Raw genomic sequence first — 18763 nt, 5'->3', positions numbered from 1 at the left:
CACAGTGATAGTTTTGCAACATGGCTGGCTTTCAACATTCGTTGAGAATCAAACTACCTCTTGTCTCAATTTCTTGCAAAATACAATCAAATGAGTTCACAAACTTCAGGTTCTTTCCAGCTAAGGGGAAGTTCCATGTTTTCAGACTAGGGTGTACCATAAAAGGAAAATGAGCATTTGATAACATCGGTCCTGCAGTTAATCACATTCTTCCTTTAAATTGACACCAAAAACCTTGATTGAAATATGCTAAATCATTGATTTGTCTTTGTTTTGATCACCATGCCACAAGAAGCAACTGAATATACCAACTGAAAACACCAGGTTTTGTGTAAAGTCTGCTCTTTATACAATAAATCAATATTGTGACAAGGTTTGTGCTTGGCAGCACTTTTATACTGGTGATAGTCCAAAAATACAAACAGCATGCTCTGTAAACACAATGTAGCCTCGGTCTTGACTTTATTATATCAACTTGAATTCAGCAAAAATAATAATTCTAGAAACATGACAGAGTGAGAGTAATAATTAAGGTTTAATACACTGAACGCACATGTTTATTAATGCATATAACATATAATGCATGTGCACATAAGCCTCTGTGTTAATTTTGTTCCAACTTCTGGAAATACAGCTGAACGATGTGCAGAAAAAAATCCCTTTAATTGTGATTACTTTGACAGAGACATGAGTCACAACTTCAGAGAGAATGGTAATATTTGCATTTTATTTTCACTGGAAAAAAGAAAAGAAAAATGAAGATGATGTAATTTTTTATGGGGTCTGTACTGAACAAGCATGTTCCTTTGCATCAGGAGAATATGATTTGTAGGCTGGGGCATCTCTGTAGCACCACAATGCTTCATCTATAATCATATGTTGTGACAGTTTTTACCTTTATCCCCCTCCAAAAAAACATCTCCTGTGATTTGAACTTGGCCATATTGAGACTCTGATAATATTACAATTAATTATTCAGCCCTGTCTGGAAACAGTAAATCTCAGCTGTGATATTGTAAATTTCTATTCTTGACCTGCTGCCAGGACCTGACCTGTATTTGTGGAGTTGGAAAATGAAATTACAAAGGGACCTAAACTGGATGAATGCCAAAACACAGTTTACTTTTAAAGCATTAAAAAAACAAGTCAAAGTCTGTCTTTTTAATGTGAGATCTCTGGTTAATAAGTCACATTTCTGATAAGCAGTATGAGAAAGAAAACAGATGTTGTATCACTGTTTTTGTTTTTGTGGTCAGCTGTGTTCTGAGACATTATTTCTGACATAGGTCAGTTCAACATTATCTAACACACATTGTTGCCACTCTAGTCATGCTATCTGATCACACAGTCAGGTGACAAAGACAGACTTTGACTGCTGTTTAAGTGCATCTTTCCTTAAATGTATCTGTCACCTCTGAGTTGTTGAGATTGTATACTGATCTCTGTTGATTTCCAAACTAAGCATTTGCAGTTTGTATGTAGCATTTTCTATCCGGTGAATATTCAGTGCTCATGTCGATGTCCCTGCAGGAATAAACATAAACTCACTGACACAGAAATACATCAGACCCCAGCTGATGACAGGCCTTTGCACTGACGAATGTGATAAACTCTGATTTTGTAGCCTTTAACAAACAGGGGGATAATGACGTAATCTTGTAGTAACAGCACTTTGATCAGCCATTGAATGTAAGGGTGAATAGGGGAGACCAGGGGCAATTATAACAGGGGGCAATGGTGACACACTCAATTCAACAAGCTAGAGTGATGACACTCTGCACACCGCAGTAGGATTCAGGAGCAGGATCATTTCACCTTGGCATATGTTTGGATGTGCAATTTAACCCTAACTAAAATTTAGATGACTGTGAATTTAGACTTAGAACAATTTTATCTGCAGGATATTGGTTAAAAATTAACACGAACAAACTATGCAAATATATGTGCTGTTAGCAAGCATACAAGATTAGATCATGGCTGCAAGCTCCGGTCTTGAGCCTGAATTTACATTTTCCCAGACAAAGTTACAGTGAGTATTTCAGGCAAGTAAAATGAAGCAGGAGGAGATTTTTATTTCCATAATTTCATTTTTGAGATTGTGGTTATGCCAAGGAAACACCATTGCATTTGTCTCCAAAATCAACAAAATATGAAAGCTCCTTGTAGCAGCTTTAATCGGACTTATTCTGTCTGTGTCACAATTGTCCCCAACCACTATTACAACTGCCCCCACCATAGGAGAAATTCTTTAAGTACATTATAGTCTTTTTCTTATAGTGGAAATATAGCTTATCAATTGTGTTATTAATTAGTTCACATGTGTATGTGTCTTATAAAAAAAATATGATTACTGTATTTCAAGTCTGTGAGTTAAGGAACATGTAAAAAACGTTACAATTAACCCTGGTCTCCCCTATCCGCTCTTTTCCTCACTACTCCGTTACATGCTTTGGTATATACTAGACAGGAGATATAACAATACAGACACATCAAGGTCACTATAATCTTATGTATTACATCATAGACGTTATCTAAGTGCTCTCTGCTATGCCAGGGTGCTCATTCCCAGTCATTCGGGGATGAAGCTGCACATGCAGCAGCCTGGTGGAGAGTTTAGACGAGGCTGAGCAGCCGACAGCACCTTCTAGAAATTAGCCCTGGCCCAGCCAATTAGGAGCAATGAGAGCTGGTGGAAATGCGGAGGCGCGTCAGTGCATTTGTTCAGACTTAAATCATCTCCAGCTTTATCTTCCCATCGCCTCTGTGCAGCCGCTATAAGACCACCAGGGAGACTGAATCATGCAAAGCCTGCGGGAAGGTGGTGGTAGTTGTGTGTATGTGTGTGTGTGTTTGTTTGTGCATTCAACATATAATCCTATAAGCCTCACCGTAAATCATTGCCAGCCCGGTTTCGTGAAGGAATCGGACCCGTCTGTGCTTGAAGAGCCATATGGTGAGAATGGTTAAGGTCAGCAGTAAAATGAATGTCAGCAGATTAACGCTGTCCTGTCGGTGACTTTCCTCAGCCTCCTTCTCGGTGGCAAGTTCTTCCATCGCGTCGTCCTCCGCCTTCAGTCCCGACACCGCGTTCAGTAAGATCCACACGGGCAGCAGCATCGTGTCCGTGAAGGCACCGCTCCACTTCGGCTGAGAGAGAGCGACCATGGTGCAGGATGCTGCTGCTGCTGCTGACAGCACACCGCCTCTATGCCATGTCACTGCTGGAAGGTACAGGCACAGCTGAGCCGAGTGGGAAAACAATCCAGTGCTCGCAGACCGGAGAGTTCAACCTTTTAAAGGTACACTGCGCGATGTGAAAAAGGGCGACGAAGCCGCTCCAGAGTGAGAGTGCGCTGCCCTGCTGGAGGAGACCAGATCACACCGTCCGTAGTCCAGGCAGGCAGATAGACAGACAGACAGGCAGGAAGGCAGCCACCAAGTCCACGGAATTCAAGCTACTGAGTCACTGTCCTGGGATTTTGATGAATATGCAGTTCTGTCAAAACAGGAAATCCACGCGGGCTGTGCGAAGAGGTTAAAAGTCAGCCTTTTGCAAGAAAAGTAGTACCGCTTTGAGTAATGTGGCCTTGGTAGTGATAGTACAGAGTGAGAGGTGGGATAATACAAGCAGGGCCACAGCTGTGGGGGGGGGGGGGGGGCAAGAGGAAACTAGAGCAGTACATTTTACGGGGTGCATTTTTGTGGTTCCTAAGATTTTATTCTTAAACTTCAATAACAATGTAAAAACTCATTAAAAAAATAATGCCTCTAAGGCTGGAGATGTACTTGCTATTTGACCATGTCCTTGCATAGACAACCACCTGTGTAGTGAAGGAACTGCTCACGATTCATCTGCATGTCAGTGCCTGTTACAGCAACTAGAGGGCACAACAGAGAACTCAGACCATAACTTGCCTGTAAAAAAAAAAAAAAAAAAAGAAAGGAGAATAGGAGTTCCGTTGCCTGTTTCCATTTATTTTGACATGGTTATGTTTATTTTGTCAGCTTCCCAAACTGAACTTATCTTTCACCAGCTGTTGTGGCAGGTATGTTTGTTGCTGTGGAGCGGCAACGATACGTTGTAAAGATGAGGGCAGTTATGGATTTATTCAATGAGCCTGTCCTCAAAACTTTCCGCCATTGTTGCTGGTGACGTTTCTGACCTCTGACCCTGTCATTGCATTCTGCCCCTATCGGCCATGTGTGTATTGCATCTTGCAGATGCGTAGCGTTCATTTCTGAGGACGTGCACAACTGACGCTCCAAATGGACACAGGATATGCGAGGCAGACGTCATGTGTACGCAAACACGTAGTTAAAAGCAAGTATATCTCTGATTTAAATCACATGTTAATTTCGAGGCCTGCAGGCCAAATTCAGCCCGGCAACCCATTTTAAGTGGCAAGAAGAACTTACAAAGAATTTGTGCATTACAATTCTAGGCTGTGTTACAGAAGTATGGTATCCATAAACCACATATCCCAGAATGCATCCCAGATTTCTTATCTGAACGCTGAAAGCATATACATGCCAAATCAGTAGTTTCCAACCTTTTTTCCAAGGAGCCTCCCACCCCTTTAATTTATGAATAATTGAGCCCACAACCTTGAATGACATCAACAATCATTACAATTCAATAGACAAATGAAAACACATCAATAATACTACATTTTACAAAACTAATAGGACATTTTTTAACCAGTAAAAGCAGGAATTATAGCCTACATATTTAATCAGATATTTCCACTTTAATTTTCGGGACAAACAGGACAGAAGTTGGGACAACTGCTAGTAGTTCAGGACTGTCCTGAATTTTCACCCTGACATATGCACACAGGCAGAGCAGACTGAGGACTGCTTAGGCTGCATTCACACAACATCTGGCATTGTGTGGCGGTGGGGGCCTGTTTACTTGTGCTTAAGAATGTAATGGCTGTGAAACCATAAGAAATAAAGACAGGCACAGGGAGGACATGCAAACTCCAAACAGAGAGGCTGTGAGGAGAAAGTGCTAACCACTGCGCCACTGTGCCTCCACCTGACTCTGCAGTACCCCTCATTTCTATGGAGCGTCTTAGATTCTTTCAGCTCATTGCTTTGATTTTATGGCTGCAACTTTACAGTTTTATTTCACTCTCACCGCCAACCTCTTTCCCTGTGACAGAAACCATCCACTCAGCACCAAACAGCAAATAAAGTAGCAACTTGCTGATGAACATAGTGGAGCAGCTAAAGGGTGAGGTATTTCCCTCAGCTGTTGGTCGAGACCAGACCCAGAGAATTATTTGCATTTGTCAGGCATACAAAAACATCAGTCCAAATGAATACTAATCTCACTTTTTATCTGTTGGGTGTGTAAATAGGCAACTGTTTGTGAGCTCTTGCTATCTCTCTTGACATGAAATAGCAAGATAAACACAGGTATTACTAATGATACTAATTGAGGGCCCATTCCATTCAGCTCAAACAGAGTCAGGATGCTGATATTGTCCATGTTGGCTCACTGGAAAGAATCAGCTAGACAAAATGACACAGGACCTTAAATAGTATCAGTGGTAACACCTGTGTTTACCCTACCATTTCATATCAGTATGGCTGCTGTGAAAAAGGTTTATTATTTCAGTTTACTTGTAGGCCTGTTCACATTGTGCATATCCTTGAATAAAGATGTATTCAATCAATGACTGACTGCGACTTGATGGGAACTTGAAGATGATAAGATCAATACACAAATTAGAGAGTGTGTGTGTGTTGGGGTAGTGATATTTTGAGAGGAACTGGGGGTCATTCAGCAGCCCTGGGGGGCCCTAACAAGATAATCCAGGCATGGCTTGTGCCATCATGTGCTATAACAGAAGTGTTGCTGGTTTCACACTGTTAATGTAAAAAAAAAATAAAAATAAAAAAAATAATCAAAAAGTGTCCAGACTGCCTTAAATCTTTTAAGTTGACTGAATTTGAACAGATGGGGTAATTTTCTAATGATTCAAAACAAATACTAATGTATACTAATGTATTTGTACTTGAGAAAACATGTTCAATAAGCTTACAATATTAAGTTGAATGAACAACTTTCCAGTCAGACTGAATAACTATAAAAAAGAAGTGTGTCACCTGAGTTTTAACTCTCAGAGAAAAAAGCTGATCATGTTTCTTCAGAAACTAAATTTAAGGAGTTCATTGAACTCTATGCAGTACATTCATTCAACTAATTATTTAAAGTCATAAGGCAACAAGTTAGAAAAACTGTGCCCACACGTATGCATCACACTGTGTAAAACATAGTTCTCAGATCCCTTTTTAATAGAACCTTAACCGTACACCACCTACACAAGAATAGTATTTCGTTTTGAACATGACATCAGTCATTAATTGGTCTTGTGGTTATACCGAATGAAAAGGGGATATACAGAAAGTCCAAGGTTCAGAGCATCTTTCACAGAGGCATGATGGGGGATTACCTATTATTAGAGTGGCCTAGTGGCTTAAGTTGCAAGCTAATCTGATGTCTGGGCGGACATGGTTACATGTTGTTTGTGGTTTGTTGTGCATGATTGGGCTTTCTTAATCTGTAGCTCACACTTCATAAACTGCAAATATAAGCCCAGCTGGTGTGTGAAAAAAACTCACACTTGCACTTTTGCGTAATTTGATTCGACACTCCTTTCATTCATTTTATTTAATCATTTTTTAAAAATTCTATATAAGGTATTTACATGTGCTAGTGCGGTTAATAAGCAGCTTTTTGTGGTAGACAACACCCAGAGAGGTGTGCCCAATGTGTACAGGACGGTGCGTTCACGAGAAATGGTAAATTCAAAAATAATTTTTATAATTATTCTTTTTACCTGAGTGGTCCTCCTCACTGACTAATGATGCAAGTGGCGAGGTCAGACGAATTTGAGAGCACCCATTTTATGATGTGCGATGTGTAACTTTTGCCACAGAAAAAATACAGAGGAGGATTCATTTAATGATCTATAAAATTAATCATTCATGATACTTCACAACAGCAATTACAACAGCAGTTTATTTACGCTTGCTGAAGTTAGCCTATTAAATTGAACTTGAAAAGAATATATGTTTGCGTTTTTTAATTTTATATACATGAACACGAATTAAAATGTGTTTAACATAAAATCTGATTGCGGGATTGTCGTTTCTAATTGTACCCAAACGCCTTGTGAGTGCACACCTCTCCAGTCAGGCTATCCTGGCCTGTGATTGGCTATTGTAACGACTATCACGGTACCGATTGGTTGCGAAACGGAGCTAGGAAACAGGAAGCTAAAAAAAAATCTTGTCAACTAAAGTGCACGTAAGCTTCTGCCTCACATTTTCTCGTGTTGTCTGAGGTAACGCTACGGTTAGAAAACAGGTCTTGCCTGGTCGCCACTGAAAGACCGAGAATGGGGTGCTTCTTTTCGAAAAAATCTAAGAGAAAGTCTTCGGAAAAAGAGGATCGTACGCCGACAACAACGACTGTCGAAACTACGACGACAAGCAACGCGGTTCCCCTTGGCAACAACACCGACGAAGCACCGAAACAGTACAGCTGGGATAAGAGAGAAAAGGTAACAAGTGCGACCTGTAAACACGAAGCGAAGCGATTAAATAAGATACACAAAGATAAAAGAGACGGCTAGTGGCAAATGGAGGTCTTAAGGAGCTAAACCTGACTGCTTAACACCCTGTAACTTCTATGTGAAGTCGCTTCCAGGTAGCTGCTGTTGGTTCTCAAGGGGTGTCTAGTTAGCTGTGAATACATCATTAGGGTTAATTTATAGAGCACAAATGTAGGCTAGCTATGTAACAGAAACGTACATGTTTAGCTGACCTCTGAGATGTTTCTACTAGTGTCAGTGACCCTGTTGTACCAATAATAGTGTTATCTTATATCGTCATTTGTGTTTCTAACCCTATTTCCTGGATGCTGCAGTGGTTAAGATAAACAAACACTATTTACATGCTGAGATTTATTGCACAGCAGCAATCGATCACAACAGCCAGCCTCACAGTATTCAGCTTTACATGTTAACTGGTACAGAAGAAGCCAGGGGATGCATGCAATGCCCATTATACCTTTTGAGTTTAGGCTCAAAGCCTCGCCCCCTCTCTGTCACTTCATGTATCCAGTGTTATCTCATTATGAGATTACTACACAGCAGTGTAGAGATAGTTCACTGCTCCTCAGCTGGCCGCATTTAACACGTCCTGTTCAGACATTACAGGCGTTAACTAGCCGGTGGCCCAGCTTCCGTTTTGACTCACGGGATGTTGCGCCTAAATTGCGGTACAGCAAATTCTGTAATACACGACAACGCGCTGTATTCGACTGTGGAGTCCGAAAATAGTTTTTATACACAATGGCAAGTGAACAAGTTATTAGTGGCCGACTGATGTGGGTTTTTCGATGCCGATAATTAGCATGGCAGGCAGTGGCCAATTATTTTAACAAGATCAAATGAAAGAAGAGTCATGTATATTCTCAGCCGTTGACATATAGGTTTAGATCAGGACCATTAAAAGTAAAGTGCTAAGGGACCAGACATTTCCATTACCTATATCTGACCTGTAATGTTAGAAAATGAAATATGCTAGACAATCCACCTTTTTATTGATTTTTTCTTCACTTTATTAGTTTTTACAACTGGAATAAGAATTGTACAAAATTACAGGAAAAACTGGTACACTTTTGTAATCTTATATTAGAGGTAGCTTGCTGTTTTAATAAACACAATGTTGTAGAATCTTTTTTTCATTCAGTTTGACTCTCCTATATTCCCTCTGCTTAACCAGCCTGAGTTAAAACTTTATAAAATAATAAGTGTAGCTGTGCTTAACAGCAGTCAGAACAAATGAATGGGCTACTTAGCCTACTAATAAAATGATGATCTTCTAATAAACAATGTAAACACCCATAAACTTAGAGCATTAACGGGTTATTTAAATAAAAGCACAAATATATACCATTTTCCCCATATTTATGAATGAAATGGCTTTATTGGGGTTGTTTAAGGGCAGAATTCTGCCCTCAATTTGTCATTTGACTAGGTCTAATGTATGAATTTTGGCCCTACAGTCTCAATTTTGAGTATACCATGATACTGTAGTAGAGAACTCACTTTGCTTGACCAAAAGGCAACAGAGTCACATCAGAGCTGTGTGAAATTTGAAGATATAAAGCAAACTAAGCTAAACAGACTGCATACAGACAGCTTTGTTTTAGCTGTTTGTAACAATTCACTACAGTGCACACAACGGAGGAGTTGTAAAATTACTGGTGCATGTCCCATTGTATGGAAATGGTAGAATGCAACATACACAGTAATGCAGCTGTAATATTAATCCAAAACATCATATTTAATAGACACTGATAGACCATTTCACTGCACTATAAGTACTTTGACTTTCCATACTTTAATTACATTTTTCTGATATTACTAAATACTTTTACTTAAGTAGCGTTTTGGATTTAGGGCCTTAACTTGCAGTGGAGTATTTACAGTGTGGTATTAGAACTTTTACTTTAGCAAAGGATTTGAATACTCTTTTCAAACACTGAATATATTGGTTGAATTCTCATCTCATCTCCTTTCTCTTTGCACAGGTTGATCCCAAAGACTACATGCTGACAGGCCTCAAAGATGTCACGGTGGGCCGTCTGCCTGGCAAGCTGAACGGGCAACAGTTTGTTATCCAAGAGTGTGAGAACTGCAACATCTACGTGTTCGACCACTCAGCGACTATCACCATCGATGACTGTGTCAACTGCCGCATTGTTCTGGGACCTGTCAAGGGCAGCGTGTTTTTCAGAGACTGTAAAGACATCAAGTGCGTGGTGGCCTGTCAGCAGTTTCGCACACGGGACTGTAAAAAGATGGACGTGTTCTTGTGCTGCGCAACCCAGCCCATCATTGAGTCGTCTACGGGTATGAAGTTCGGCTGCTTTCAGTACTTCTACCCCGAGCTGGCCTTCCACTTCAAGGACGCTGGGCTCAGCATATTCAACAACAACTGGAGCAACATCCATGACTTCACGCCGGTGTCTGGAGAGAACAACTGGAGCTTGTTGCCAGAGGCTTCAGCAGTTCTGGATTTTGTACCAGCCCCAGACGCAGAGTCTGAATTCAAGTCTGTTCGAATCTCCGCTGAACCCGCACGCAGCATTGTGCCTCTGACAAAGGGAGGGAGGCGTAAGGACAGTGAAGAGTCCTGTCTCTTTGTTTTCTTCGCTGGAGAGTACACCACTGCAAACGCCCGCAAAATGATTGATGAGGTGAGAAGAAGGTGCCAAGAAAAGCACTTTTTTTTAAGGGGTGGGAGTGATAAAATGATGGTGGTGATGAGTCAGAGCTTACTTACTGATAATACTCTGATAAAAGTTTGAGTGCTGTCAGCCATGCTTTAACTATGCTTTAAAAGGTTGATGAGGGAATTGAAAGAAAAGCAAAACCAGTGTTAACTATCACAGCCTGCACTAGGTATCATTAGGATTTTATTAATACCAGTTTTATACCAGTTCTCAATACTCATACCTGGCCTACACCAATTAATATGCGTTTAACAAAGAATCCTAAAAGAAGTGAAATATTGAGAAGTTTTGCTGTTGGCTGTCCTTGGTGAAATCCCAAACAAGTAGAGAAATCTGAAGGTGGTATCAACCAAATGAAATGAACTGCATTATCACAGCAGATTATATTACTGCCGCCCAAGAAAGAGGGTTTAACATAACAAGTCTTATCAAACTACCCAATCATTTCTTCTGAATATACAGTATATGATTTGTTCAAAATGCTGGCTTTTCCAATACAGGGTGTTGCTCCTCTGTGCGTTCGGTGTGTTTTTTTAATATTTTAAATCTTTGTAAAATTCTCATATTATTCCAAATAATACAGATTTTGTTTAACTTTCTTTTGTTTCACTGAGTGTGAACCTGAAGAATTGTGTATCTGAAATACTAAACCGGCTGTGTTGCTACTTAAACATTCCAGTGATGTTTGTGTTGTTGCCAAATGCATTACTGTATCACATGAGCATGAGACTAGATCCACATGTGGGACAGCAAAAACAAGACCTATCTTCTCTGTGTGTGTACATGGAGGTTCACTGCAAACCTTGGATCTTTGTTATTTATTTTCTACATTTCATTTCCACAGGTAACTACTAAAGGTTTTGTGCTGATCCAGACGAAGGAAGTCTCAATGCGACCTGAAGATGTGAAGAGAGTGTTTCAGAACAACGCGGAGGATCTCGTTGAGTGGATCAGCAAAGGTGATTTTCTTTTTTGGTTTCTTGTTGTTATTCTTAAATAGCTTATCTTTGTTAGATCATATCTGACAAAGTAGTTTCATTATCAGCCACTGAACGCTCATTTGCATTTACAGAATTGAAAGTATCGAGTTGTGTTGTACCTACTACAACAGAGCAGAGTGAAACAACCACTGTGTCAAATATCAACTCTGGCAAAGAGCGTCAGTTTGTTTCTTCCTGTAGCCATAAATGATGCTATAAATAATAACTGTACTATTATATTGAAAAACTCATTAGAGGCCTGGGGGAAATCATGTCATAAGTTGCATGTGTGAGCATGAGAGCTACGGGGCTGGAGCTACGCTTCACACCTCATTATACTACTGGACCCATCAGCTCTGTTTTAAACCAACTGGTGACCCCTGACTCCTCTTAACCAGCCAGTCGGGGTTGCAAGTCTTCAACAACTGCTAGGCTAAAAACGAGGCTTACCTAGCCTGTTGCTCGCCACATTTAGGCATTTTGTTAGGCCTCAAAAACCACATCTGTTGGAAGGTTTTGTTTCATCGTAGACTGGAGCATCTGCAGATTAAAATTCCAAATCTGATGTTTGATTCACTCAAGTTAGAAACGATATGAAATGAATGAATCCCTGCTTTGTTAGCTTTGCTGCCACCTCCACTTTGCGTCTGTGTAGTCGCCATATTGGAGTGTTCAACAAAATCTCCTGTAACTTGCATAATTCTGAACCCATTTTCATGAAATTTTGTTTGTTATAAACCCGAAAAATTGAATATGATAAGTGATTCTTAATTGTTGGAATTAAATTCTGTTACTGGGGACACACTAGTCAGCTCTATGCCAAAACGTAAATGAGTGTAAATGATTTAGAATTTCAGCTTTTGTGAGTTTCTCAAAACAATATAGATTTCTTTATGTATTCTATATATTATTTATATTGTTGTTAAGCTGTCTAGTTACTTGTAATGTTCTAAATAAATCACAATGTTTACAGTGAGAAGTTTCCTTATTAGGTTTATACAGTTAGGTGAATCCAGGATGCTGTTACTATCCTATGCATTTTAAAGACAATTAGACAAAACAGACTTTATTTAAACCTTTGCATACGTCCACATAAGAAAAATTGATTCACCATCTGTTGCCTGGAAAAGATCTGCAGTCTACTGAGCGCTTTCTTGTAGTGCAGCTCTGTGTCTTTTGGATTCCTTCTTTTGTGAATCTAAATACTTGAAAGCCAGTTTTACTCTCTCTCAGTTCACTGTTTGCTGTTGCTTTCTGCTGTTTTTTAGAAACTAAAACTAGCTGACTGCTAGTTTTCCAGAGCCAATCAAAGTGTCAGGATCCCCATTTCAGTAAAAAAACAATTCCTGTTTTATGACCACAGTGTGTGTGTTAAAGTAACAGGATTTTGCATTTACGACCCAGACCTGTACTCAGTTGTAAATGTAGCTGTAGCAGACATGACTGTTAACCAAATAAGAGTTAGGGTTGTTGCACTGTAGGATTGTGACTTCCATGTCATTTTACTAAAGGTCCTGTCATTGCCCTCGAGCTAAATGGTGACGGAGTTGTGGAAGCCTGCAAGACCATCGCTAGTGAAGTGTTCAGTGGGACCAAGGTAATTGTACTGTAGTTGTTGGCAAATGTCTTTTCTTGTTTAACATCTATCTATTCTCTTTCTGTAGAAAAATGTCAAACCTTGAATATTTTATGCCTTTTTTCCCCACAGATTTTTGTCTCTGATAACAAGAATACATCCTCCCGAGATGTGGACAACTTCTTCAACTTTGCTGACATGCAGATGGGCTTGTGAACGAGCATGAAGGTATAAACTGCTCGTCTAATATTAATCTGCTTTTCTAAGCCGCCTCCCTGCCGTCCAGCTCGAGTTGACTACCAGTGTTTGATTTTTTTTTTGGCCTGTTTTTTGTCCTCAAAGCTTCGGTAGGAAAGACAAATATTAAGGACTGCCTTGGATAAAACAATTCAATTCATCAACCATGACTCTGCAGACTAAAATTCACCCCCACCTCCCTTATCATTCAGAAACATTTGCTGTAAACCACTTCACATCCACTAGTTGCTACAAGTGCTGTGAATATTTATATTTCCATGAATGTATTATGTTGCTTTTATCAGTTGTGAATGTAGGTGTTTGCTGTAAATGCATTTTAATTTAAAGCTTTTTTTCCTTGTTTGTAACCGTCGTTGCAGTGAAAAAAAACTAAGCACAAGAATGCCTGAGGGAATATATTTTATATATATATAAATCATATTGTTATTTCTTATGAGGATTTATTTGTGTATGTGATTTAGATATTTAAAATGTGTATATTTGAGACATGCTGTGTAGAAGAACTACATCTTTATTGATATCTGTTAGGCCAAAGTTCAGTTAAAGTTTGAGTATCTTGCTGTTCATTCACATTAACTGATCACTTGCTGGGATTTAATGTAGGCAACTCATGATCTTTTTTTTTTTTTCAATTTTGTAATACATGTTTTATACTCTCTACTGAATGTTTTTGTATAGGAAGAATTTAACGTTCTTCGTAATTTTTAGTGGAATTTACATCACCTGTGATTTTGTTTTGTTATCAGTCTTTTTTACACCTGAGCAAAGCAGTGTGTTACAGTGATACTGGTTAGTACAGTACAGTGATACAGCCAACAGTCTATAATCACAATAATGTAAATAGTACTTCCTTCTGAGTTTGAGTAGTTTTACTTTTGGTCACCAACATCAGCAAAGCCTCTTGGGTTAGGGCTGTCATTTACAAAAAAGGAATAAAAAACATTACACATTACACTATATGGGGAACATTCTGTTTCCTCTTTGTAACCTGATCAATCCACCCTTTTTGTAAAATAAAGAACTACTTAAGGATAAACATTTTTGAACAAGCTATAAATGTAAATAGTCCTTTCTGGCTGTATGTATTCTTTATTAAGTTTGTAAAAAGTCCCCTTCAGATTAGTGAATTATTTTTCCTTGGTACTTTCATTTCTCGAGCGGAAACATACTCATCCCAGTGTTTAGTGTAAGGTAGAATGAATCATGGTTTCTGATATGAGGGTTCATTAACAAAGTGCTGTTTTCCACAGTGAATCACACTCAGCCGCTCTCACTTCAGGTTTTTAACTTCCACCTACTGAAACTGAACTTTTTTTCTTTTTTTAAATCACTTGGCTCTGTTTCAGTTGTTCCAGTCAGCGATTAACAGCTTGACCTCACCCAGTCTGTGCTGGGGCCTATCATTCATTATTAATTTATCAGTGCTGATAACATGCAACACATTGCAGATTTAGTCAAAGCTAAATTTAGCCTGAGATATAAAACAGTTTTGTACAGTTGCCTTTAAGAAAAAAAATACATAGGGACTTCTTGTGATGTACTTTTGTATATGTAAATCTTTTGTACTTGAGCATACGTTTTTTTTTTGTTTTTTTTTTGTAGAGCGATTTGTCTTTATGAATGCACATTTGTCTGTAATTTGTTGTTTCTACACTTAAATGACTCCCTGTCTTTATAAAAATGGCAGAGTCACATTAAAAGCAGTAGAATATCTGAAAGCACACTGGTGACTGACTGTTTTTTAAAGTCCCTCTCCACTTAAAAATCTGGTTTTTCTTCTTGTTTCTGCAGTTGAATATAGTTGAAATTCTCTGTACAGAGTGATGTGCAGAGGTTGACACTAGACGGATGTTTTCATGTTCATCTGATGAAAGTGGAAAGTTTCTATGTCCCCACTCACAGTTTCATTTTCAGGGGTGTGTCTACTAGCATTATTTGTGACATCACAATAATTCAGAAGCCAGTCCTGATCCAATATTCAACTTACAAAGTGTTTGATTTGTAAATCTGAAACCTCCGGCGCACATACAATGAGAATAAACTTGACAGTAAGTTGAACTGAAACAGTTCAGACCATAGACCCCATTTCTGTTGGTAAATGTTTTGACTTTTTTGTGTGAGGCTTTGGTGAAGGCAAAACAGTTCCCTAAACACCTCAGCTAACTAGCTAGCAGGTTTTACAACTTGTTGCTTGTTTAAAAAGCTAATATTTACCGATGGGACCAGACAATGGATGGACCATCTTTCTACTGGGCGACTGGACAAATATATCATCACCAGATGGGATTTTTTTCTCAACAATTTTTGTCATTTTATTTTGTTAATTTAATGTTCGGCAAAATTTAATGGAAGCACAGATTTGGTTACTTTTATTTGTTTCAGTCTGTCTAGCTTTAATGAAGTGTGTTTTAACAAGTTAAAAGGGAGATTGAACCTCATCTGAATTTCAGAGAAAGTTGAATTCAGAAGATGATCAATTGTATTTTTGGTTTTATAGGGAAAATTGGTATGAGTATATTTCAGTTCTTGATATTTTGTGAGTTACTTTTTACATTTTTTTTTCCATGTCAGAGATTTTAAAAAGATAATTTAACTTTTTTGGGGGGGAAACACATATCAGATACCAATTGTTATTCAAAGTAGAACAATTTATATACATGTTGAAACAACTGGGGGGCATCTTTAACATCTATGCGTTATCATTGATTTGGTGTATGAATATAGGTCAACGCCTGTAAACAAATCGAGCGTACCCAGGCTGGAGGGAATCCGGCGGGGTTTAGGACCCGGCGGGAGGCGCGGTACAATAGAGCTGTTGTGCCGTGGTGGTGGACAGATTGCAGCCTGGAGATTCCCACTGTGGTGCCATACAAAAACCCTCAATTTAATCTATAGCTACAACCCGAGTCTCTGTTTTTATCTGTGTATGCTGAGAGGTTCGTGTGGACTGAGACGTGTTTGGAGTAAAGCGGACAGCAGAGCGAGGACTGAAGGTAAATCGAGAGGAATGTGAACAATATGCTCGGTGTGTTCAGTGGAGCTCAGTGTGCCAGGATTTGCCCTGGATGGTTTATCCAGGCCACGGGGCCTGCTCCTTTTCTGCTTTCCCAGCACTCTTTCTGCTTTTTTAATACATTAATGTAAGCGACTCTAAAGTGAAGGTGTTTCCGAGGCTTCGCTGTTCACTACAGTGAATAGTAAACCCAGCTGAGCTGAATGAATATTCGTGTTAATGGCTCTAGGAAGTGACATCTTTGTATGATGGTGGCGCCCATGTTTGATTTCTCCAGCCTGCAGTGCAGCCCGCTGCTACAGGCCGCCGTGTGTGTGTGTGTATGTGTGTGTGTGTATGTGAGTGTGTTTGGCGCCAACAAGGCTCTTTGGGCAGGGCAGTGACCTGGTTTATGGTTTTATTCTTTTAAAAGCTTCCAGTTTATTTGAAGGCCAGTCTAATGATAGTGAAAACACAGACGTAAGTACATTTAATATAAATAAAGACATGTAAACAAAGCGGTTTCGTCGTTGTTTCCTGTTAATCAGAAACTCATATCAGAGGTTTCCCTACAGTGTGATGTCATATCCGTGCTCTTAACAGTCTATTAATTTGACATTTATAAGTTATCTTTATTTACAGTAAGTGTTTCATACTGTATATGTATGTGTTGAGACAACAGGGGACATTAAAATGTCTTTTTCCTTTAGTGAGGACTAGTTTGAGGTCCCTGCTCCCAAACTGTACTATATTAATCAGAGAATGAATGAGAATGCAAACAGAAATCGTAAGTATGTAAAAAAAGAAAGTGCGTTATGCTACTATATGCAATAATATAGAGAAAACAGAAATAAGAGGCGTGAAATGTAAACAAAAAAAAAAAAAAATACAACAGTGGTACACATAATAAAACGGCAATAATACTTAAGATGGGGGATAAGTATGTTAAAATGCAAGTATTATAAATACAGTATAGGTTGGTTTGACTGCACAGTATTAATAGATAAATGCAGTAATGACGCCAGTGTAACCAGTCCAGTGGTGAATATAGCGATAACAATATTAGTATGGCTGGAGTAAAGTTATGACACAATTTGCTGTGGTCTTGCAGGGCCTATTTTCTGTCCCCAGCACCACTGTTGATTTTAAATGCAGCTGTCTGACACAAACTACTTGATAGTAGGACTGGACGATATCGTTGATAAGTAATATCTATATTGTTTGGCAATTCCACAGTTAGGGGTGTCAAGATATAAGATTTTCACAACACGATTTTCGAGGCCAAAAGAAATGGAGAAAGAGTCTGTAATCGTAACTTTACAGAAGTGTACAAAAACTGCAATTACACATAACCGACCAGCTGAACTGATAAACAAAAGAAATGGGATGGATTTAAGAGGAGCAGTATTATTTGCACGATATTGTATGTGTATTATTAGTATCAATATCACAGTTATTGTCAATACTGGTATATCACGACAGCCTCCACGATATACAACGGATATATCTTAATATACACATTTTCTGTAAATTATGATATCAGTTCGCAATTATTGTAAACACAGGATGACCCAGTAGAATATGATGCTTTGCTGTAGATTAAACTACCCAACAGTATATAAAACAGTTAAAATTATTACAACATTAAACATCTACAGCAGTAGAGTACATTGAAGCTGACAATTAATTCATTAATTGTTGCAGCTCTGGTAACATTATATGTATCTGGATGTTTATTCTCAGTTATGTTCATCTGGTTCTGTGTTGTGTCTGTTTTTTCTTGATCCTCTCAGAATTGCAGCACAGGTCTCACTCATCATTAATCCCGTGTTTATTTATCAGTGTCGAGTTACTGAACACACAAAGTTTGCTGCATTCAGGGATGGGGACACTCATGTCACTAGCAGATGTCAGGCTGCTGCGGGCGTTGCTGTGGAGGTGCACACACACTGCTGTGGCGTGTTTGTGTTGAAAGGCTTTATCTTAAAAATAGCAGGTTTTAGTCAAGAACCTCCCTGGAATGACTCCCGATGACGGTCCAGTTGTTTGAGACAGTTTGATTATGTGTCAGCTATGATTTATTGAGGAGTCACTGTGATCAGACTGAATTATGACTGTAGCCTTACACTGTATATATATATTGTAACCTCTAACAAACTGCTTCTATGATTTTCTCAGCAGTTGGCATCAGTGTATTTTACTTATACTATGGTATGGAGTGGACTTGGCTTCATGCCCCCTCCTACCCCTCCTGTCCTCATGGGGAATGTGAGGCATGTCCTGTCTGTTGAAACAGCGTACTGTATTTGGGGCTTCTGTGGGTTTGAGTCACTCAGTATTTAGAAACCTTTTAATGAGTGGTCCCAGTGGTTCAGTAGGCTAAAGGAACACACTGTGAGCCCACACTGTCTGTCTGCTCTGTTTTCATTCACTTAAAACTGTAAGCATCATCAAAATAAATGCTATAAAATCTAAAATCTATGACCTTATTTTTGCAATAATGCTAACTGTGAATCTATCTGCTAAATGCTATGATTTGATTTTATTAGTAGGTGAATATATTCAGGTCACAGTAAGTTTTCCAGCCAAACCGTAGGCTAATATTTAGTAAATGCAGACCTAAGTATGCAAGTTTATCTTTT

The 18763-nt window shown here is 39.0% G+C and overlaps 2 protein-coding genes across 3 annotated transcripts in view; one reads left to right on the top strand and one right to left on the bottom strand.

Annotated features, from left to right (window-relative positions):
* The window catches only part of slc9a7 (solute carrier family 9 member 7), a 38124-nt gene extending 34645 nt beyond the window's left edge, over window positions 1–3479 (bottom strand). Inside the window, exon 1 of one of the 2 annotated variants that reach the window (XM_084722627.1) lies at window positions 2889–3479. In XM_084722627.1, the coding sequence (XP_084578753.1) occupies window positions 2889–3165 (277 nt within the window). In that variant the 5' untranslated portion in view covers window positions 3166–3479. The remainder of the gene's footprint in view (window positions 1–2888) is intronic. The other variant, XM_084722628.1, reaches the window with a different exon arrangement.
* A 3807-nt stretch (window positions 3480–7286) lies between these two features.
* On the top strand, window positions 7287–13890 carry rp2 (RP2 activator of ARL3 GTPase). The gene is made up of 5 exons (XM_084722625.1): window positions 7287–7574; window positions 9611–10279; window positions 11160–11274; window positions 12807–12892; window positions 13004–13890. Exons 1-5 carry the CDS (start codon window positions 7410–7412, stop codon window positions 13085–13087), a joined length of 1119 nt encoding a protein of 372 aa, XP_084578751.1. The 5' UTR covers window positions 7287–7409; the 3' UTR covers window positions 13088–13890.
* The last annotated feature ends 4873 nt before the right edge of the window (window positions 13891–18763 follow it).

Source organism: Lutjanus erythropterus, chromosome 7 (assembly GCF_056507025.1).
Source record: "Lutjanus erythropterus isolate fLutEry1 chromosome 7, fLutEry1.hap2, whole genome shotgun sequence".
Taxonomy (NCBI): domain Eukaryota; kingdom Metazoa; phylum Chordata; class Actinopteri; order Lutjaniformes; family Lutjanidae; genus Lutjanus; species Lutjanus erythropterus.
The sequence above is the reverse complement of the archived record's forward strand: the minus strand, read 5'-3'. Positions and strand labels throughout refer to the sequence as shown.

Coding starts and splice junctions, on each gene's coding strand:
- rp2 (XM_084722625.1), top strand. CDS start 7,410: ATGGGGTGCTTCTTTTCGAAAAAATCTAAGAGAAAGTCTTCGGAAAAA. Junction 7,575..9,610: donor GCTGGGATAAGAGAGAAAAG/GTAACAAGTGCG, acceptor CTCTTTGCACAG/GTTGATCCCAAAGACTACAT. Junction 12,893..13,003: donor AAGTGTTCAGTGGGACCAAG/GTAATTGTACTG, acceptor TTTTCCCCACAG/ATTTTTGTCTCTGATAACAA.